Source organism: Phacochoerus africanus, chromosome 5, assembly GCF_016906955.1.
Source record: "Phacochoerus africanus isolate WHEZ1 chromosome 5, ROS_Pafr_v1, whole genome shotgun sequence".
Taxonomy (NCBI): domain Eukaryota; kingdom Metazoa; phylum Chordata; class Mammalia; order Artiodactyla; family Suidae; genus Phacochoerus; species Phacochoerus africanus.
In genome coordinates this window covers 107,547,486-107,570,937 of record NC_062548.1, presented here as the reverse complement: position 1 = coordinate 107,570,937, position 23,452 = coordinate 107,547,486, and the positions used below count along the sequence as shown (strand labels likewise).

Genomic DNA, 23,452 nt, shown 5'->3' with positions numbered 1-23,452 from the left:
TAGTAGCAACTGTGCGATTATATTTAATTCTTTTCATAGTGCCTGTTTCCCAATACCTTTTCAACCAACAGGTTTAGCATTCACTGATGAACCTTGCCTTAAATACTGCATGGGATGCTGAGGATCATATTCATTGATTTTAGCAGCATTTAAAAAAATTGTTATAAGCCTTTACAAAGTATTTTCTATTATTGCGATTGTTCTGCTGAGCCTAACTTTGCTCATTTTAAAAATTGTAAAATTACATGACAACTTTAGAATGGGTAGTTGGTTGCTGTAAAGCTAAAAGTAACCCTCAAGTTCTTCCAAGATACATCCCAAATTATCTTCCAGCACTCCCTACAGCAATTCAAGGAAACAAACTAGTATACCCAGTGTTCCTCACATCTATCTTTTCTAGCACACATGTCATACCCCACGCCCAGACTACCCACGAAGTCTCCTCTCCATTCATCTAAATCCTTCTCACACAAGGAAGTCTCACTGGAATGTCACTTCTTTTTTTTTTTTTTTGTCTTTTTGCTATTTCTTGGGCCGCTCAAAAAAACATGGAACGCTTCACAAATTTGCGTGTCATCCTTGCGCAGGGGCCATGCTAATCTTCTCTGTATCGTTCCAATTTCAGTATATGTGCTGCCGAAGCGAGCACTGGAATGTCACTTCCAAGCCCTGTGCCTTGATATCTCAGAATAGAGTGAATTCGCCCTCCAGACTGACTGTTTTCTGTACTCAGCCACTGCCTTATAGCACAGTTAGCATCTCTTTAACGTAACTGCTATAATAGGTTAAAAAATGTATTTAGGTCATGTCTCCAATAACATCACCTCTGTGCCTCCTCAGAGATAATCACCATTAGAATCTAATAACAGTTCTCACTCTTTTTTTTTGGCCACAACCATGGCATGTGTTAGTTCCCAGGCCAGGGATCATACCCTTGCCACAGCAGGGACCCAAGCTGCTACAATGACAGTGCCAGGTCCTTAACCTGCTGCACCACAAGAGAATTCCTAGCAATTCTCATTCTTTTCCTTCTCTTTTTGTTTTACCACATTCATTTGGATACCTAAACAAACTAATTTCCCTTATGTTCTTAAACTTTGCATTAATGGAATCATTCTGTATATGCTTTCTGTGATCTGTTCTGTTTCTTAGCATGTTTCTGAGAGATGTAGCACATTGGTGCATTTGGCTGCAATTCATTTTCACCGCTGTATAGTATTCAGTGTGTGCTACGGAACATAGCCATTCTTCTTCAGGAGCACATTAGCATTGTTTCCTGTTGTTTTGACTATTATAAACAGGGTTTCTATGAACATTCTTGTGGGCATGTAAGTAGGAATGGAATTGGTGGCATTTCAGAGACCACTGTATACATTTAACTTTGCTAGATGGTACCAAATTCTTTTCCAAAGTGATGGTACTTATCTTTTTTACTTATCGCTTCATGGTTACCATATTTCTCCATCTGGATTGTTAGGTATTTAAGACAGGGATAGGTCTTATTTTTTTTGGCCTAGAAATAGTAGACATTTAATAAATTATATTAACTGATTAACTAATTGGTATAAAAAAGAAAATTTGAGGGATTTTTTTCCCATCTTCATAATAAGGTGATGAGCCAGGAAAAAATCAAATTTAAGATTTTTTTTTCTTTTTTGTCTTTTTGTCTTTTTGCCTTTTCTAGGGCCACTCCCTCGGCATATGGAGATTCCCAGGCTAGGGGTTGAATTGGGGCTGTAGCCTCTGGCCTACGCCAGAGCCACAGCAATGCGGGATCCAAACCGCGTCTGCGACCTACACCACAGCTCATGGCAACACCTGATCCTCGACCCACTGCGCAAGGCCGGGGATGGAACCCGCAACCTCATGGTTCCTAGTCGGATTCGTTAACCACTGCACCACGACCGGAACTCTGGAACTCCTTAAGAATGTTTTTAAAGTAACAAAAAAAAAAAATGCAAACCTTTCTGCAAATGTGGCAAAAAAATTAAGGGAAAATGAAAATAGAAGGGAAATACCATCAATAATTCCCAGCAAATTTTAGACAGTTACAGGAAAATCAACTATCAGAAGCAGGATATTTTTTTTAGTATCTAACATGTGTTTCGTTTCTTTTTCTCTGTGACATTCTTCCACGCCTTCAAAGTCTTCAGTACTTCAGATGCGTTAGGTCGTTTCTTGGGGTCATTTGAGAGTAATTTTTGTAGAAGACCTCTCTGTAATGACAGTAAGAGTCAATGCTAGGAAATGAAACATGGCAATAAATAAAATTCCAATATTGTTAAGTGCTTACTTCTTCGTAGTCAAATACATCTAAGATGCCAGCCTTCAGGCGTTCAAAAAGCTAAAAAATAAACATACATATATTCATTAGGCAATTATCCACTTTGGAGAAAAAACAAACTTAAGAAGCACTAAAGGCTGGGGATACCCTGAATCTAGGATTTTCCTAGATCTTTGGAAAATTTCTTTCGCCAAGAAGCAAACAGGAATCCTCTCCCCAACCCACACCATGTAATGACCATCCTGAACATTACAGCATGTGCAAGTGTTAAGAGCATCATATAAATTATCTCCATCCTTTTTGGAACCCTGTGCAATAGGTATTTTCATTATCCCTGTTTTATAGAGGAGAAGGCTCACAACTCCAGGCGAGTCCCTTTTACAAAGCTTTAGACTAGGATATACAGTTGCCTGCAGCCTTCAGTGGCTCCCTGCTATCTTCTCAAGGAAATCCATATTCTGCCTTAATTTAGCCCCAATATATCTTTCCAGTACCATCAACCACGATTCCTTTGAGTTACATGCCCCAATAAAAATGACACTGCCCGCTATTCCCACACACACTCTTCACACTCCTGTCTCCATGGCAGCATTGCCTTACTAATTTGGACCATTAGAAGCCAATTATTTTGAGTTTATTTTCATGCATCGTGTGAGGGGTGTGTTCCAGTTTCACTGATTTACATGCAGCTATCCAGGTTTCCCAGCAATGCTTGCTGAAAAGACTGTCTTTTTCCCATTATATGTTCTTGTCTACTTTGTCAAAGATTGACCGTAGCTGTCTGTGTTTATTTCTGGGTTCTCTATTGGCATATATATATAGGTTCCATTGGCCTATATGTCTGTTTTGGTACTACCACACTGTCTTGATGACTGTGGCTTTGTAATATTGCCTGCAGTCTGGGAGAGTTATGCCTCCTGCTTGGTTTTTGTTCTTCAGAATTGCTTTTGCAATTCTGGGTCTTTTGTGGTTCCATATAAATTTTTGGATTGTTTGTTCTAGTTCTCAAAATGGCTTAAAGACTTAAATATAAGACAAGACACCATCAAACTCCTGGAAGAGAACATAGGCAAAACATTCTCTGACATCAATCTTATGAATATTTTCTCAGGTCAGTCTCCCAAAGCAACAGAAGTAAGAGCAAAGATAAACCAATGTGACCTAATCAAACTGACAAGCTTTTGCACAGCAAAGGAAACCAAAAAGAAAACAAAAAGACAACTTACAGAATGGGAGAAAATAGTTTCAAATGATGCAGCTGACAAGGGCTTAATCTCTAGAATATACAAGCAACGTATATAACTCAACAACAAAAAAGCCAACAACCCAATTGAAAAAATGGGCAAAAAACCTGAATAGACATTTCTCCAAGGAAGAAGTACAGATGGCCAACAAGCACATGAAAAAATGCTCAACATCACTGATTATTAGAGAAATGCAAATCAAAACTACCATGAGATACCACCTCACACCAGTCAGAATGGCCATCATTAATAAGTCCATGAATAACAAATGCTGGAGGGCGTGTGGAGAAAAGGGAACCTTCCTGCACTGTTGGTGGGAATGTAAGCTGGTACAACCACTATGGAGATTGGTATGGAGATACCTTAGAAGTCTATCCATAGAACTACCATATGACCCAGCAATCCCACTCTTGGGCATATATCTGGACAAAACTTTCCTTAAAAAAGACACATGCACCCTCATGTTCATTGCAGCTCTATTCACAATAGCCAAGACATGGAAACAACCCAAATGTCCATCGACAGAGGACTGGATTAGGAAGATGTGGTATATATACACAATGGAATACTACTCAGCCATAAAAAAGAATGACATAATGCCATTTGCAGCAACATGGATGGAACCAGAGACTCTCATCCTGAGTGAAGTAAGTCAGAAAGAGAAAGACAAATACCATATGATATCACTTATATCTGGAATCTAATATAAGGCACAAATGAACCTTTCTACAGAAAAGAAAATCATGGACTTGCAGAAAAGACTTGTGGTTGCCAAGGGGGAGGGGTAGGGGTGGGGTGGTTGGGGAGCTTCGGGTTAATAGATACAAACTATTGCCTTTGGAATGGATTAGCAATGAGATCCTGCTATGTAGCACTGGGAACTATGTCTAGTCACTTATGATGGGGCATGATGATGTGCGAAAATAGGATGTGTACATGTATGTGCAACTGGGTCACCATGCTGTACAGTAGAAAAAAAATTGTATTGGGGAAATAACTATTAAAAAATAATATGTTTTTTAAAAAGCCAGCCAATCTTTCAGAGCCCGATTTAAATGCCTCCACGAAACCTAAATCCCTACAGCTGGCAAGACTTCTCTCCTAGCTGCTTCCATAAGACGTTATGCCTTCTTCTAAAACATTTTTAGTATCATTTTTGTTGCTTATCATTTTTGTTGCTTAATCTTTTTTGTGAGATTATTTACCTTCACTGTTCCTGAAAAAGTGGGACATATGTGAAGAAGTTCTGCAAGAATTAGCCCCAAAGCATAGATGTCCACTTCATTTCCATAGTCTTCTGAAGAACTCTAAAGAAACCAAAATGTATTTACATTTGTGACTCATGCATTCTAAAGACAAAATGTTATTTAACACAAATAACTTATATTACACAACAATATATGCTTATTAGCAAGATTTGTGGAGTCTGACTGCCCAGGTTCAAATCTCTCTCATGAAATTGTTGAATCACCTGTTGTACACTAACCGTCAATGTAGGAATCTCAACCATAAAAAGGTGATAACAATAGTTTTAACCTCAGAGTTTGACTGTGGGGTAAAAAGAGACGCATCAGGTAATGCAGTTTAAAAAATGCCCAGTAAATGACTTACATGCTACTGTTCACAGCAGATTTATTCATGATACTCCATAACTGGGAGCAATCCAAAGGTCCATCAACAGAATAGATGAACAAATCATGGTTTATTCATACAGTGGAATAGTATTCAGCTACAAAAAAGAATAATCTACTGGCATAAGCAACAACTAGAGGTTCTCCATCGGACATTACTCTGAGGGAAATAATCAAATACAAAAGAGGACGTATTGTATGATTCCATTCATATGAAGCTCAAGAACAGGGGAAACAAATCCATGATGCTAGAAATCAAAGCACTGGCTGCCTCTGGGCAATGGAGAAGAGTTACAGATTGGAAAGGGGGGAATTTTCTAGGGTGAGGAAAATGTTCCACATCTTCATAGGCTTGTAGGTTTCCCAGGTCTATGCCTTTGTCAACACTAAAAAAAAAAAGTACATTTAAGATTTATCTACTTTCTAGTGTATAAATTATTCCTCAATAAAAGGTGACAGTTACAGGATGCAGAAGATATTTATTAAGTAGGAGTTAAAAGGGAGCCACCGGCACCCCTATTATCTTCTACTTTCATGTTTTGCACACACACACGCAAAAATTATGTTTTTATGCCAAATGATCCCCAGAGGGAAGAGGTATGTCCCCTCTTCATTCTAGACTCTTAGCTCAAACCATCAGATAGCTCAGTGCATTTTTTTCTTAGATGACAAATTAGTAGAAGTATTTTGAAAGATATATTATCAGTAAAAAAAAAATCATCTTTAAAAGGCATTTACCAATCAAAAATAAAAACAAGAAAAACACCCCCAAAATATGAAAATAGACAAAAGCCATCAATCAAAACATCTATTAGAGTAATGAGTCCATATATATGCCAAACATTTATGAATTGATAGCTGTACAATTCATGCCATGTTCATAGCAGCAATACAGTGATACACAGTAGTCAAAAGGTAGAAGCAACTCTAATAATTGATGGAACAGATTAACATAATGTGGTATGTCCACACCATGGAATATCAGCCTTTGAAAGGAAGGAAATTCTGACACAGGCTACAACATTGATGAATCTTGGAGGTATGCTCAGCAAAATAAGCCAGTCACAAAAGGACAAATACTGTATGATTCCACTTTGATGAGGTACTTAGAGTAATCAAATTCATAGAGAAAGAAATCAGAGTGATAGGTGCCAGGGTCTGGGGGAAGTGGGGAATGTAGAGCTAGTCAATGGGTCCAGAGTTTCACTTTGGCAAGATGAAGAGGTCTGTGGACAGACAGTGGTGATGGCAGCACAACAATGGGAATGTACTCACTTGCCACTGAACTATACCCTTGAGATTGGTTAAGATGGTAAGTTTTATGGTATGCACATTTTACCACAATTAAAAATAAGTAAATATATTTAAAAAAATCAATAGCCTCACTAATAGCTAGTTAGACACAAGGAGTCCCATTTTTTAATAGCAAGACACTATACAAATTCAAGGCAAAGCATTAAAAATATAAACAATCTTCACAAAGACAAAAATATTTTCCAACTTCATTGAAGAATATAAAAGTGGTCTTGAGGTAGATTGTATTCTTTTGCTTGTGCACTGGTCTCTCAGAGAAAGCATGCTATTTCCCCACTATGTTTGCCTTGAGACAGCCAATGTGCTCCAGGCAATGCTTTTAGCAAAGTATGCCACTGAGGAGCAGAATCTTAAAAGCCATCACAAGGTTCTGACACTGCTTTTTGCAATGAGGACAGCAATACTCAGATAGGGTTCTTCCTTCTGCCTGGGTTCTAGAATGAAGACAACGTGGACCAAAACTGCAGACAAGAACGCAGCCATAACATCACGGGAACAAGAAATAAATCTTTGGTATTGTGAAGATCACTAGAAATCAGGGTCATTTGTTAACACAGCATAGTTGGGCAAAAGCTGACTGATGGGGGATTTGAGTAAGTAGGAGAAATACACCAGTGTCCTGGAGAAGAAGTCTCAAATATATAAAGATGTCAGTTCTCCTCAACTGAATCCTTAAATACAAAGCAATTGCTGTCAAATGCCAGTTATGGAACATGACAAGCTGATCCTATAGTTTATTCGAAACAGTCAATGTGAACATGAAGAACATTTTTTATCCGGTTTTATTGAGACCTAATTGACCTACCACACTCTAAAAGCTGAAGGTAGAACATTTCTTTTTTTTTTTTTTTTTGTCTTCTCGCCATTTCCTGGGCCGCTCCTGTGGCACACGGAGGCTCCCAGGTCAGGGGTCCAATTGGAGCTGCAGCCACCAGCCTATGCCAGAGCCACAGCAACGCAGGATCCGAGCCGCGTCTGCAACCTACACCACAGCTCACGGCAACGCCGGATCGTCAACCCACTAAGCAAGGGCAGGGAGCGAACCCGCAACCTCATGGTTCCTAGCCGGATTTGTCAACCACTGCACCACGAAGGGAACTCCGAACATTTCTTAACTGAAGAATAATGTTGGGAGGTTGTTAGGTTCAAATACAAAAATTTATTTATAATGCTATAATAATTAAAACAGGATGATACTAAAGAGAAAAAAATAAATTAACCGGATTACTAAATCCAGAAATAGATCCTAAGTGTGTGGGAATTTAATATATGATAAAATAGTGTATTTATATTGTGTTAAATATATATACTATGAAATTTACCATTTTAACCATTTTAATCTGTACAATTTAGTGGCATTAAAAATGCTCTTACAATATTGTATAATCATCACCACTACTAGCTTTTTTTTTTTTTTTTCAGGGCCACACCTGCAGCATACGGAGGTTCCTAGGCTAGGGGTCAAATCGGAGCTGCAGCCACTAGCCTATGCTACAGCCACAGCAACGTGGGATCCGAGCTGCACCTGGGAACTACACTACAGCTCATTGCAACACTGGATCCTTAACCCACTGAGTGAAGCCAGGGATTGAACCTGAGTCCTCATGGTTACTAGTCAGATTTGTTTCCGCTGAGCCATGATGGGAACTCCACCACTACCAGCTATTTGCAGAACTTTTTCATCATCCCAAACAGCAAATGTACCCATTAAATAACAACTTCCCATTCCTCTCCCCCCAGACTTTTTTGTCTCTATGAATTTTCCTTAAAATAATGTTTTAAATCATTAACTATTTGATACATGTGATGAGGCAATTTCATATCCACCTGGGGAAAATCAAGTTATAACCCTTCTTCGTATATGTACAAAAATTAATTCAACCAAAGAACTAGCAAAACCACAAAATACTTTTATAATCTTACAGAAGGAAGGACCTCCAAAATAAAAATGATTAACCCCTAGCCATAAAGAAAAATTGATAAATTTGACAACTTAAAAGCTTCTATGCCACATTATAAATGAAGAAATAAAAAGTGACAGCAAAGGAGAAAAATTACATAATAACAGGTACACTATCAACACTCAAAATATATAAAGATTCTTTACAAATAAATTAGAACAAGAAAACCTAATTAAGAAAAATAAGTTGTGACTCAGCGGTTAATGAACCTAACTAGCATCCATGAGGATGCGGGTTCGATCCCTGGCTTCACTCAGTGGGTTAAGGATCCGACGCTGCCGTGAGCCGTGCTGAGGGTCACAAATGTGGCTTCAATCCCACACTGCTGTGGCTCTGGCATAGGCCAGCGGCTACAGCTCCAATTGGACCCCTGGCCTGGGAACCTCCATATGCCCTGCGTACAGCCCTAAAAAAAAAAAAAAAAAAAAAAAAAGATAAATGAGGAAAGGATATAGAGAATTTGCAGGAAAATTTTAAGTAAATGCATGTACAATGACCTATCTTACTAAAAAATCTGGAAAATGAAAACTGAAATAGCAAAATATGCCTCATTCATCTTACTGACCAAAACTGTAGTCTGATAATACCCTGGTCTGAGAGTGTGAGGGAGGAAGTGGCATTCTCACACACTTTAGTAGGAGAGCACACTAGAATCAATTTTGGGGGATGACAATTTCACAGCACTTATCAACTTTGAATTGTACCTGTCATTCTAACCAGTAATTTCACTTCAAAGAATCTATCATTGGAGTTCCCTGGTGGCCTAGTGGTTAAGGATTCAGCATTGTCACTGCTAAGGCTCAGGTTCCATACCTGGCCTGGGAACTTCTGCATGTCATGGATGCAACCAAAGAACGAAAAAAGATTCTATTATTGATTATCATAGAAATATTTGTTTTTAGGAAGTTCCCGAGTGGTGTGGTAGATTAAGGAGTTAGCATTGCTGTAGCTGTGGCACAGGTTACAACTTGAGCACAGGTTTGATCTCTGGCTCAGGAACTTGCACATGCTGCAAGTTTAGCCAGAGGAAAAAAAAGAAATATTTATTTTTAGATTCAAACATAAGGAGGAAGACATATAACCTGTTTGTAAATGTAAAAAGTTGGAAAAAGCTAAATAAATGCCCATCAATTACGAAATAGTTACATGAGTTATGGTATTTCAATACTTTGGCCTACAATACAGTTACTTCAAAGAATGCGTCAGATCTATAGATGTAGAAAGATTATGATATACATGGTTGAGGAGTTCCTGTCATGGCTCAGCAGAAAAAAATCTGACTAGTATCCATGAGCACACAGGTTTGATCCCTGGCCTCGCTCAGTGGGTTAAGGATCTGGCATTGCCATGAGCTGTGGTGTAGGTCACAGTTACGGCTCAGACCTTTCGTTGCTGTGGCTGTGGTGTAGGCCAGTGGCTACAGCTCCGATTTGACCCCTAGCTTGGGAAGCTCTATATGCTTCAGGTGCAGCCCTAAAAAGACAGCAAAATAAAATAAAATAAAATAAAATAAATCAAATTTTAAAAAACTGTCACAAAAATAACATTATAGTATCCCTGTAAAAAAAAGTATGTATTTTTTAATGTTTAAAAAAAGTCTCTATAACTATATATTTGTGTCTATATATCTTTTTTCAATGGAAGGTCACGGGCCAGAGATCAAACCCTCACCATAGCAGCGACTCAAGCTGTTGCAGGGATGACACCAGATCCTTAACCTGCTACACCACAAGAGAATTCCTGTATCTACATAACTGTAATAACTCAAGGATAATGACTTAAAAGGATAAGTCACAAATTCTAGTGAGAAGAGTAGGAATAGAAAGGAAGGGTAAGGTGAATTTTTCCACTTTTATTCTATTTACTTCTGTACTGTTTTACTTTTATGAGAGATGTCTATCATTTTTATAGTTAAAAAAATGAAAGAGGTAAAAAACATAAACAGAAAGGAAGGCGATCTCACCTGTTCTGGGCTCATGTATCGCAACGTTCCCTTTCGACTTGTCCGCTTTTCATCATTTTTCAGGGATGTTACAAGTCCAAAGTCTCCAATCTTTATTTGGTTTGTATCTACTAAAAATATGTTACCTGGCTACAGAAAAAAAAATTATATTTATAAGTACCAATTTGACAGACTGTTATCAACATCCAAATCATATTTAGTATTAAGTTTTTATATTTACTTATAAGGTATTCACCTTACACAGGTAGCCCAAAACAGGAAATTTAATATCATCAGTCTTTAAAATGCCACTGAGGAAGTAAGGACTCTTTGGCTGACAGCAGAAGCTTGGGGCATGGCTGCCTTAAATATCTGAAGGTAAGTGGAAGGTGGATTCACTCTGCATGGTCCCAGGGGATGGATCCAGGACTGGATGGTGGAAATAATCACAAAATTTGCTTTAATATATCCTGATCTACTAATTATGTGGTTTAAAAAATGGGATTTAGAGAGTTCCACATCCCAGGAAGTATTTAAGACAGGGCTGGACACTCACTTGGTGGAAATGTTGCAAATATGAGTCCAGGATTTGATGGGGGTTGAAGTAGATGCCCTTAAGATTGCTTCCAGTTTTGAGATTCTCAGAATGAGTTTATTCCCAATAATTCTGCAGAGTATCATGTGCAGAATTTCCTGGGGAGGCCTCCTTTATGTCCATTTCTCCAAGTTCCTGATAACCTCTTCACAAACATATCCCCTCTATCCTTGAAGGGATACCAAGTTAACTGGACACATTTTTTTCTATGTGGTTCTTTAAGCACATTGAAGGAAAAAAAGGGGGGGGGATAGAAAGAAAAGGAAGAACAAAACGAGGAATGTTCTTCCCATTACACAACTTTTATTTATTTATTTATTTGCTTTTTAGGGCCACATCCGCAGCATATGGAGGTTGCCAGGCTAGGGGTCTAATTGGAGCTGTAGCTGCCAGCCTATGCCACAACCACAGCAATTCAGGATCCAAGCCATGTCTGAGACCTACACCACAGCCCACGGCAATGCCGGGTCCTTGACCCACTGAGCAAGGCCAGGGATGGAACCCGCAAACCTCATGGTTCCTAGTCAAATTCGTTTCTGCTGAGCCACGACGGGAACTCCACACACAACTTTTAGAAGGTATTGACCAATATTCCAAAAACTATGAAAACATGAAGGTTGTTGATGAGGAAACTAATATTGTGTCATTCTTGAAAAGGCTACTTTCAATACAATACTGGCCTATACATACACACCAGACTCTAGGAGACAACACTTACTAGAGGGCCTCATAAAGGAAGTGAAAGAGACGAGACCATAAGCCCAAGAAGGCTGAAAGAAGAGCTTCCAAGAACCACTCTGAAAAGGCTCATGGAGAAATCAGCAGTCAGATTAGAACTGTTAGATTCTAACAGTTAGATTGGAACCCACCACCGATAACACAGTTGGAAAGCTGCTGATGTGTGGGAGTGTGGAGAGAAAAATGTGCCTCTGCCTTCCTACAAGTTACAAAGTAGGAATGTCTGGGTTTGCAAGTACAACTACTGGTCCCACCCAAGTCTATAACCTGACTCTGAGAAACAGGAGGTTGCATTTAGGATACTGTCTAAATATATAAGCTGGGTGGGCCAGTCTAATAAGAATATTAGGCTACTTGTTGATATCTTACTAAAAAGAAAAAGAAACTCAATGCCACTTTTAGTCTATTCAGTGATGATATGACTAGGCAAAATGTTGGGTGGTAAAGGATAAAAAAGGTATAAACTTTATACAGGAGGCACAGGAATAAAGGCTGATGATCAGGTTGAGGCTGTCTTAGGAACCTGGGCCAATGAGGCTGTAAGCCCTCACCCCTAGAAGGCTCTATATCCCTCACCAGTATCTTTAGTCTAGTTCTCAAGATTCTGACAGAAGGTGGTAAAATTTGGTTGACTTTATAGAATAGGGGCACTGGGTAAAGACTGTACTCTGGCAAAGCCACCAGCAGCAGGTATTTTGCAAAGCATCACAAAATAAGGTGCATGTCTTTGTATGCATCTTCTCTCAGATATCAGAAAGCAGCAACTGCAGCAGTGAAGCTAGAAAAGCTGAAGAAGATGAAAAAGAAGGCTCAGTAGTATTAAAGTTTGACCTTTGAGAATCTGCAGAAATAGAGTGAACATTCTATGCAAAGGCACAGGTACAGGCATTGCAAGATACAGGAGGGAACTGGCAGACCAGACAGCAGAAGCAAGAATCCCATCAACACCAATCAGGATTTCACTAACTCATCCTGAGGAGGGCCTGGGAGGTGATACCCAAACCTCGGTGTAAATAGTAGAGGAAATGACTGTGTAAATAGATAATTTATTTGCAAACAATTGTATAAATAGATAATTGCACATTTCTTATTTAACTCTATATTTGATTTGTTTCACAGTGAAAGTATAATCATTCTAAATGTATCCTTTAGAACGCAGTCCTTACAGCATTCCAACTTTAAAGAATACCTTTAGATACTGTTAAAGAGAGATCTTGGAACCAGGTGAACTCCAACATGAAGGGATCAGACATCCAGCCTCTCAGCAGGCCAGGGAAGCAATACCACTTAAGGGTCATTTTTCCCTACCTAGGCCCAACTGTATACATGGAAATTTTTTTTTCAGGAAATTGTGTGCTTCGTTTCTCATTTCTGGCTGTTTTAGACAGGTGGGGTAAGTTGACAGCCAAGGTCCATATAGACAAGGCACGTCTATCTAATCCAGAGTGATCAGGAAAGGCTCATAAAGGAATTGGGACCAAAGGGGACAAGCAGAAAAGTGTCCCATGCAAGAACATGAGCAAAGGTTGGTGACGGGTTTCAGCATGGCCAGTTTGTGATGTCCGTAGGCAAATCAGAGGGAACAGTGTATGGAGGAGAGACTGAAAGCCTCTTCTGTCTCCCTTCTTTCATTTTGAGGAGGAAATGGGAAAACTGTTCATCGAGACCATGAAAGAAGTTAGGAGGCCAGAAGAAAAAGAGAATATGAAGGTAAGCTATGCGTGCCAAAGTTTAGATTACTATGACTTTCCAATTGTGAGGCACAGATGTCTAACCAAATGCCAAGAAAATTCTAGACTTTGGACCTAAAAAGCTGTGACTGCCCTCAAGAGTAAAGACTGAAAACTTAGAGAACCATGTTCCCAGAGCCCCCGTCACTGGAGTCGCTTGTGCTGCTCAGACGAACCTGAGTAGCAGTAGAGACAGAGCAGCCAACAAGCTGTGCCAGCCACAGTAATTATTTGCACGGAAATATTTAGTATATTAAAACTATAAGTGTTTACAACTAGGGTGTAACTATCAGCCAGTACAAAAAAATAGGACTAGAAGTGAATGAGCTTCTTTCTATAGAGCTCACTGTCCCAAAAAGTTTACTAGCCCTGGAGACCTTCTGAGTGGTTCTACAGACTGGTATTTGCGGCAAGTTCTAGATCTATTCCAACCTCAGAGGATCAGAGATGTTATTTTCTCATGACTGCCAATCAATTCCAAAACAGACTTTTAAATTAATTATCAATTCCTAACAAAGGACATTTTCCGCTTACCTTAAGGTCTCTATGAATTAACTCTTTTGAATGTATATAATGCACTCCTGTTGTTATTTGTTCAAAGAATTCCAAAGCCAAACATTTATCTGGTTCCTTGTCTCTTCGGCTGTCAATCCATTGTTCCAATGTCCCTTTATCACAGTATTCCATTTGGATGAAAAGGCACTTTGTCTTTGATCTGGGTATATAGTTCACAGGATGTTAGATTTAGCAATAAAAATAAATATATAAAAAATACACTTAAAAATACATTTTTAGGCATTCTCTTGTGGTACAGTGCGTTAAGGATCCAGCACTGCCACTGAAGCAACTTGGGTCGCTACTGTGGCAAAGGTTCAATTCCTGGCCCGGAAGTTCAGTCCCTGGAACTTCCACATACTGTGAGTGAGGCACACACACACAAAAAAAAAAATTGTTGGAGATCCCATTGTGGCTCAGCGGAAACGAACCTGACTAGTATCCATGAGGATGTGGGTTCGATCCTGGCTCTGCTCTATGGATTAAGGATCTGGTGCTGCCATGAGCTGTGGAGTAGGTCATAAACAAGGCGTGGATGTGGTATTGCTGTGGCTATGGCGCAGGCGAACAGCTGCAGCTCTGATTCTACCTGTAGCCTGGGGACTTCCATATGTCTCGGGTGCAGCCATAAAAAGACAGAAAAAAAAATGTTAGGAACTTTATCTTCTTAAAAATACCAAAACAGGTCTCAAAACAGAAATCTAACGATAATAGATATGAATCAAAACATAATAAGCCATTCTTTGTTTAAATCATAAGTTCCCAGACATCCAAAGATTTCTTTAGCTAAGCCCATTCTTTAAAGCTGAAGGACCGTGATTATCTTTGCTAATAGATAGGAATAGGAGCATAAATACAATGGAACTGCAGAAAACCAAATTTCATTATTATATACAGTAATTTCGAAACATTTTAATTCACCATTGGTCTACTGAACATCTCTTTTGTGAAAGGCACAGAACAGGCACCTCAAGATAAGAAAATGAATTAGACACTATTCTTGCTGTCATGAGGATGACAGGAGACAGATAAAGGAAAAATAAACCTCAAATAACAGTTCAAGGATAGGAATCCTAACAGAAGTGCCAACAAATTGCCATGAGATATAACAGAGAGGACTGACTTTACTAATCATGCAGTTTTTTTTTTTTCCCTCTGAACTAAGCTGGCCTCAATATTAATTTAACTTCTTTGAGCATGTATTGACTAGAATATAGAAAAGAGGGAGCCAGTAGTTTGCCAAAAGCTGAAGAAGTCTGTATGCTGACAGCACTCCTGAAACCAATGATAAAGGTCTCAATTACATGGGGTGGAGACAGGGCTGGAGTCAGGAGCCTGTGAATGAACAGGCCCAGAGTGGCCTCAGGACTGCACTGAAAGGACTGTCCCCTGGCAACGCTGGTGACCTTCACAGGGAGGTGCCAGCTCTTTAAAACCCTTTAGCTCTTTTGCATTGACTCACCTCAGACAAAACAGGAGTATTCCAAGGTAGGGTGCCCCCCATCACAGCTCAAGGTCCCCGATTCTTTTCACTCCTCACCACCCCACTATAAGTGGTGCAGCTGCATTTGAAAGACACCCCCTGGGATGTCTTCCTATTGCAGCTCAGCAGGTTAAGAACATGACACAGCTGCTGGCCTCACTCAGCGAGTTAAGAACCAGCACTGCCCCCAAGCTACTACGCATAAGTAGCAGATGTGGCTCTGATCAGGTGATGCTATGGCTGGCAGCTGAGGCTCCTTACCTGGGAACTTCCATATGCTGCAGGTATGGCCATAAAAAGAAGAAAAAGAAAAAAAAAGAGAGACCCCTGGCTGCACCCCGCCAATCAAGTGAAGAGGACAACAGCAGAAGAGGGAGGGAGCCTCCAGTTGCAGCATGTATAGCATGGACAGCATGTTCAGACCTTTAGGAGTCTGTATTTATGGCCATGTCTGCTTTTATGGCCAGCAGCGACTGAAGTCAGGCACATGAGCAAGCCCTCACCTTAAACAAGGGAGTCAGGAAAGCTAAACCTGAGATTTCTGAAAACAGCTGAGGACAACTGAAAAACTTTTTTTTTTAAAGGAAGCTTGGAGCAACGAGATGAGCAAGGAAAAGATTATTAAGCAGGCAATGAAGAGTCTGCTTAACTGCAGATCAAGTCAAAATAGTGCCTCAAAGGATGTTTCTAGTTGTGACTGTTAAATGTAAGAATTAATGGCCATATCTGGTGACCCACAAACAGTAACGGACAGTTTCCTCCATCCTATTATAGTTATGGGCATCTCTTTTTAGTTACCTTAAAGTATTTATGCTTTGCTCAGGATCATAATCATTCCCATCCCAGCAACCGTAGTAGAGAACAATATTTGGATGTTTAAGCGTTGCCAAAGCTTTCACTTCACGCTCTACCTTCCTGGTTAAAGAAACAGAGAACATACCTGGGTCAGTATACATCTTTGATAACAACAAAAAAACATCTCTACCAACAGGAGACAACTACCTACATTTCCTTCAAACGGCTGCCATGGTTCCCATACTCTGAGTTTTAGAATGGAAGCCAGGAATACTCAAAAGGAAAAAGTGAACACAGAAAAAGCACAGCTGATCTCACTCTCAGCAATAAAAGAAAAAGCAGGAGTTCCCATCGTGGCGCAGTGGAAATGAATCCGACTAGGGACCATGAGGTTGCAGGTTTGATCCCTGGCCTCGCTCAGTGGGTTGAGGATCTGAGTTCCTGTGAGCTGTGGTGCAGGTCGCAGATGCGGCTCAGATCCCGTGTTGCTGTGGCTTTGGCGTAGGCCAGCAGCTGTAGCTCTGAATAGACCCCTAGCTTAGAAACCTCCATATGCTTCGGGTGTGGCCCTAAAAAGACAAAAAAGACCAAAAAAAAAAAAAAGTGAGAGAAAAGAAAAAGCAATGACAAATTATTCCAAACATTAGGTGATTTAAAAGTCATTTGTAGTAGTCTGTGAACTGCCAGTGATGTATTTTTTTTTTTCCTGGAGCTAACTCATCTATTATGTTTTGTTTAGACTTATGTTAACATCATAAGCAAACCCCATTTGGGTATTACGATTTCATAAGCAAACCCCATTTGGGTATTAAGAGCAGATAATCTGAGCAGCACAAAGGACCCAATTCAGAATTTTCAACGTATGGCAAAAATACACAAAGGGGGTGATCTATGCAGAAAAAATGAAACTTCACAATGTAGGAGCTTTATAGGGATGTGTAGTCAACAGCTATGATAATTCTATGCTAAATGGAATAAAATTTGAGATTTCAAGGAGGAGAAAGGATAAGCAAACATTTTAGAATTTTTTAATTTGAAAAGTTCTACATGACAAAATATTTGTAAAAATAAAGAAAAAAATTACTCATATATCAACAATCAACACAATTATTTTAGACTATTTCTTATAGTTTTTCTTCATATACATGTTTATATATTTGTCATTATGGTATGTATTTTTATTCTATTTTTCCCACATAATATGTTGTCTTCATAATTTTCCTCTTTATTATACAGTCTGTACAGCTACCATGTATAAACTTTTTAATGTAAGACTTCAGAAGTATGAAAAATAGAGCAAATAGTAGAATGAACCCCTACCTGGCTATCACTGTTTCATCAGATGAAACAGTTATTAACTCCCGGCCAATGTTGTTTCATTTATACTGTTACCTACTTCCTCATCTTCCCCTGTATTATTCTGAAGCAACTTCCAGAACCATATCATTTCATGTGCAAATATTTACAGTATATAAGCCTTATTTTTAATGACTGCAAAATAGCCTCTAATCAGGGGAGAGAACAAAACACACTAATTTTTTTTTTTAATTTATTAGACTAGAGTTCCCGTCGGCATGGCGCAGCGGAAACGAACGCAACTAGGAACTATGAGGTTTCGGGTTTGATCCCTGGCCTCGCTCAGTGCATTAAGGATCTGGTGTTGCCCTGAGCTGTGGTATAGGTTGCAGACGTGGCTCAGATTCTGTGTTGCCGTGGTGTAGGCCGATGGCTACAGCTCTAATTTGACCCCTGGCCTGGGAACCTCCATTTGACGGGAGTGCCGCCCTAAAAAGCAAAAAAAAAAAAAAAAAATTTTTTTTTAGAGTAGATTTACAGTGTTATGCCAATGTCTGTTTGTACTAATTTTTCACTGTTCTTAATGACACTGTGATTTATATCTTCTAGTATAGCTTTTTCTGTAATCTGGGTAATAAATATCCTTAGAACAGGTTCCCAGACAGGAAATCCAGGTCAAAGCCTATATAAACATTTTTATGGCTCTAGATCAGTATTTCCAAGGGTATTTTTAACTGTGTTGTACCAATTTATATGCCGCTAGAAATGTCCAAGATACTGCCCATATCATCAAGTATTATCATTAAAAAAAGATGGTATGGGATGGAAGGAACAACAGTATTTCATTCCTGTTAAGCAAAACAATGAAGAAGGAAAAAGTCTTGTTTCAATGCTGCTCAGGTATGAAGCTATTTCAACTTCAAGGCATTGTCCATGGGACAGAAAGTAGGTTGGCCTGACTAGATGAAGGGCCCCTAGAACTCCATGCCCAAGTCTCCTTTGCTCATGTCATCTTCCTCAGCCTCTATCTCTTTTCCATCTCCTTCTCTAGTCCATGAGGGATCCGTCTGGCCAAGTTACAAAAGTAACAACTGCCAGAAAACAACATCAAAACCGGTGAACTGGTAAACGTGATTTAAGAACTCCTTCCTCTTTTTCTTTTTTTAAGGGCTGCACCCTTGGCATATGGAAGGTCTTGGGCCAGGGATGGAAGCCTGAGTGGTCCCAGGTGGATTCTGACCCCCCTCACCACAGCCAGAACTCCAAGAATTCCTTCCTCTTTGTTTTCCTACTGAAGGAGTTCTGCTCTCTAGTAATTGGGGTGGGGTGGGAAGGAGTACAGATGATACATAAAACAAACATGGGGAGCAATGGGTTACAGTAGGAACACAGTAGGCTGGTTATTCCAGAGGATGAGTTCTAAACCTCCACCTTGTCAACATAGGAGATTGTGTCCAAAGATGATCATCATTAATTCCTTTCCTCCCCATACACACATCACTCCTCAGATGCAGATGTAGAGTCTATTTGCCTTCCCTGCAAGTCTGAGCTGGCCTCAGTGACTTTGTTTAATCAATACAATGTGAAACTTGCAAGACTATGTCAAAAGTAGCTTATGCTGCTCCCTCCTGGGATGACTTGCTCTGGGGACAATCCTTAGAACCCAGCCACTAAGTTGTGAGAAGCCCGGACCACGTAGAGGGGGCCATATGGAGGTGCTCTATTCAGTTCCAGCTGAACACGCAGTTCACAACCAGCATCAATGGCTTGCCATGTGAGAGAGCCTTGTAGGTGACTCCTGGCTATAAATGCATGAGGAATCCCCAAAAACAGTGGCCCAGATGAGCACAATCAACACACAGGACCATGAGAGATAATGACAACTTGGTGTTTTTAAGCCACTGCGTTTTGGAGTGCTGTACTATGTAATAATAGACAACTAGAACAAATACCAACTAGCTTTTACTTTTGACAAATCAGTTCACATCTTTGGATCTCAATCTCCTTGTCGGTAAGACAACGTGATAAGACCAGAAAAATGCAAAGGTCATCTTAAGCTAAATGATTTGATAATTTTAATTTTCATCAGGACAGCCTCAAAAGGATGATCAATGGCATATCCATTTTTTAACTGAAGTAACCATGGTAAAGTAAGATCATTTCAGAGTAAGCCAAGCTCCTAATGGTAAAATGACATTTTCAAGGACTAGAAAAAATAAATAATATGCGAATGAAGAAGGGAGATACATGAGAAACAACAGTGCAGGTTTAACATCCTTCCCATTCAAAAAAAAAAAAGAAAAATATTTACTACTTACTCGCAATCATATTTAACACGTTTAATAACATAGGTCTTCTTATCAATCTTGTGTCTTGCTTTGAAAACTTGGCCAAATCCACCTGAGCCAATTGGTTCTATTTGAATAAAATCGTTGACAAACCTTGAAAGATAAACGCTACTGTTATTCTGATGTTCAGAGTTCACTGCTCCCTACCCTCACCTTTCCAGTTTCCCTTGATGTTGCTGGTGAAATGGACTGATAACAAACAGAACCTCTCCCCTTCTGAATAAGAAGGGTCCACTTTACAAAAACTCTTGAATCGCAAAAGACAGTTCTTCCCTCTCCCCCTCCCAACATAACAGATCACCTCTAGGAGTCAATCACCTCTTGGCTGTACAAAAGCCACAGTAAAGAGGATTGCCCTGAGTATGAAACTTTAGAAGGAAGCTACCGCCTAGCTGTTGAATGAGGACATGCTCTGAGCCTGCCTGTGTTTGTAACTCCCTGGGTTTCTCCTCTCCCTCGTGCCCCAGATTCCATCTCTAGGCCCTGCCAATTCCTTTCAAAACATACCTGCTCCTATCTTCCCGTAAACTTCCATCAGACTCCTGCAGAACCTGTCCACAGGACCCCCACTTCCTCTCCTTCCCCTGCTCCAGTTCATGACCCACACTGCAACCAGTGTGATGAATACCAAGTCTGATCATGTCCCTCTGTTGCCTAAACCCTCCCATAGCCTACCCTTGCATTCAGCCAAAACCAGAAAGCCCTTACATGGGCTGATTTGGCCGTACCTCCCTCTCTGGCTGTCTCCTGGCCCCAGGCCCTTGCTCACTGCCCTCCCAGCACACAGCCTTCTCTCTGCTCCCCTGACACTCACATCACCTTTCCCATCTTCACCTTCCCAGTGCTCTTCCACTGCAGAGTCCCGGGGCCTCCCCATCAATATGACCTCAGGAAAAGTCTTGCCTCCCCTCTCACTCTAAATCCCAGGCTCGTGTTTTCATTTCTAACCAAGTCATGGCTTTTCTTTCAAACATCTGACTGCAGTTTGTAATTATAGGCTTTTCCACGTAATAATCACCCATTACCTAGAAGGGCAGGAGCTGCTTCTGTTTGTTCCTCCTGTAAACTCAACGCCCAGCACAGTGCCTGGTATATATTAGTGTACTTATTAAATATTTGTTGTTTCTTTATTGTTTCTTTAATCTTGTATTCAATGCTCTCCTGCTGCAGAGAGGCCTCCTTTGCTTTACTTTATTTAATCCCAAACATATGAGCCACCATAAAAGAAGCCCTTTTTCAAAGTGAAATCTGGTATGGAGCTGGAAAATGTAAACCAGGCCCAAGAGGATCTATTCTGATTCCTGTAGGAGTACTTGTGTTGGGAAAAAAAAACAAAAAAACAAAAAAAAAACACTGGTTTATAGAAATATTTGCTTTTCAATATTGAAACCTTCGACAGATGTCAGAGGAATCCATGTGAGTATCATACAGAGCTGCACTTCCCAAATTCCATTCGAATTCATCTAAACTCTACTCTTCCCAGAGATCATGATCCTTTGTGGGACTGATCGCGGTAAAACCCCAACTGTTTAGGTAGAAGTAAAATTTAACCTGCCTGATGTTCAACAGTCCCTTAAGAAACTTTTGTCAAAGAAACAGAATATCCTTAAACCAAACACTTTCTTACAGTTTTCCCTCTTACCTGGTGTTCAAGCTGTGTATGTTTTCTTCCTTCATGGGCGAGGTAAATGTAGGTGCCAAAATTCTACAAGTGAAGAGAAGTAGGTAAACTCAAAACCGAAATCAAATGTAACTTGCTTAGAGCAGGTTTTATACCATGCACCAGGCTACTTATTTATTTATATAGGCCGGGCTTGCAACAGCTTGCCATGGGATCTCAGTTCCCAGACCAGGGACTGAACCTGGGCTGCAGCAGTGGAAGTGCCAAATCCTAACCATTAGATGACCAGGGAACTCTCTAGGCTTTTTATATTTTGAGTCAACTATTAGAATAATGGCGTAGCAAGTGCTTACCTTTTTTTTTTAATAAATGATATAATTATGGTTCTCTGTTCTCCAATAATTTTTCACTCCTTGCCTGGTTTCCTTTTCAGCCTTAACCCATTCATTGTTGGCATGCCACTAGCCCCTCCTTTTCTCCCTCAAGACTCAAAACCTCAGGAAGTGTGTCTCCTTGAACTTTCATCCTGGCTGTGCCTCCTTCATCCTTTATTCCTTGCTGGTGAGAAGCTCCCTGCAATGGGAAGTCCAAAAGCTACCTAAAACTAAACAAATCCAAATTGCCATCTTCCCTCTAAGCTGTCACATCTTCAACTCCCTTAACACCATCAGTGCTGTGATTCTTATCTGCATCTCATCCATGAGGAACAATCTTCTAATGCTTCTTCCTTAGCATCTTCTTCACCCAGGTCTCTCTTTTCCTTCCAGTCATGTCTACACTTCCTTTACGGTCTATCTCACACATCCTCCTCCTCCTTCCTCCCTGCCACTAGGACCATGGCTGACAGTCTGATCATCTCACACACAGATCTCTTCTCTCCATCCAAACACCTGCATCAGGCATCATCTTTCTGCAAAGGTTACCTACTGTTGAGAAAGACTATCCTGGTGCCATCTCACTCTCACTGCTGACTCTATTGACATCCTGCCTTTTCTCTTTAGTTCAAGAAACCAAGTTGCCATAACTTACATAACATTTGATCTCTTTTTCCTTCCCTGAGTGATGACACCATCTCTACCCTACCTGCTTGTCTGCAAAATAAAGCACCTCTCTTAAAAACACTTCTTCAAGCCCACTTCCTTTGTCAGCTTCATCCAAAATAATGCCCTTAACAAATTACTCTATCAATGCCCCCACAGGCCTTTATGTCTACAATGTAGTGTGTGCGTGTGTTCAAAGATTTCTCTATATATTTAAAACGATTTGTTTGTATCTTTGAAGATTTCAGCGAGCCTTAGTCATGCTTTCTACTCCTGAAACTTCACTCAAATAAGGGCATGACAATACTCTACAAAAACCAAAGACTTAATAAATAAGACTAAGTCTGAAACAAAACTGCATTCCAAAGCGTGGTCAGTGTAGAATGATACTCACCTTGGTACCCTCTGGGGATGACTTCCGGAACTATTCTATAACAAAGAAAATGGAAAATGGTTTCAGATGATTTAATCAATCATCTTTCTTTTCCTCACCATCCTTTCTCCTATATTTCTAGATGGTTCTGCGACCATTTTTTTTTTCTGTCCCTAGATTAACAGCTTCATCAATTTATATGCTCTCACCAAGCCCTGCTTTCAGTGCACTTGGCTATATCAATGTTCTCATCAATTATAGCAACCAGACAGATATGGTAGGAAGGACAAAACAGACAAATTGTAGGGCATGTACTGATTGTCCAGGTATGGCATATGGCCAGCGGATCTCAGCAAGTTGTGCATCACAACTATTCAGTGCTAATAAAGACACAGAAGGGGCCCAGGGATCTAGTTTAAAATATTTTCATTTTGAGGACAAATGAATAACTTACACATTTAGCCAAAAAAGAGGAATCTTAGAAATCGCTCTCAAAAATCAA

The 23,452-nt window shown here is 39.9% G+C and overlaps 1 protein-coding gene and 1 non-coding gene across 3 annotated transcripts in view; both read right to left on the bottom strand.

The window, feature by feature from the left end:
- Positions 1-542: 542 nt before the first annotated feature.
- On the bottom strand, positions 543-649 carry LOC125128574 (U6 spliceosomal RNA). Its single transcript, XR_007135274.1, has one exon. It is a non-coding gene; the product is annotated as a U6 spliceosomal RNA (small nuclear RNA).
- Positions 650-1,412: 763 nt separating this feature from the next.
- The window catches only part of EIF2AK2 (eukaryotic translation initiation factor 2 alpha kinase 2), a 38,691-nt gene continuing 16,651 nt past the window's right edge, over positions 1,413-23,452 (bottom strand). The window contains exons 9-17 of one of the 2 annotated variants that reach the window (XM_047782274.1): positions 22,972-23,006; positions 21,559-21,621; positions 19,887-20,009; positions 16,276-16,392; positions 13,974-14,154; positions 10,398-10,526; positions 4,734-4,835; positions 2,294-2,344; positions 1,413-2,216 (exon numbers count right to left, since the gene is read on the bottom strand). In XM_047782274.1, the coding sequence (XP_047638230.1) occupies positions 2,094-2,216; positions 2,294-2,344; positions 4,734-4,835; positions 10,398-10,526; positions 13,974-14,154; positions 16,276-16,392; positions 19,887-20,009; positions 21,559-21,621; positions 22,972-23,006 (924 nt within the window). In that variant the 3' untranslated portion in view covers positions 1,413-2,093. Of the gene's footprint in view, positions 2,217-2,293; positions 2,345-4,733; positions 4,836-5,143; positions 5,546-10,397; positions 10,527-13,973; positions 14,155-16,275; positions 16,393-19,886; positions 20,010-21,558; positions 21,622-22,971; positions 23,007-23,452 lie in introns of those variants that run through there. The other variant, XM_047782276.1, reaches the window with a different exon arrangement.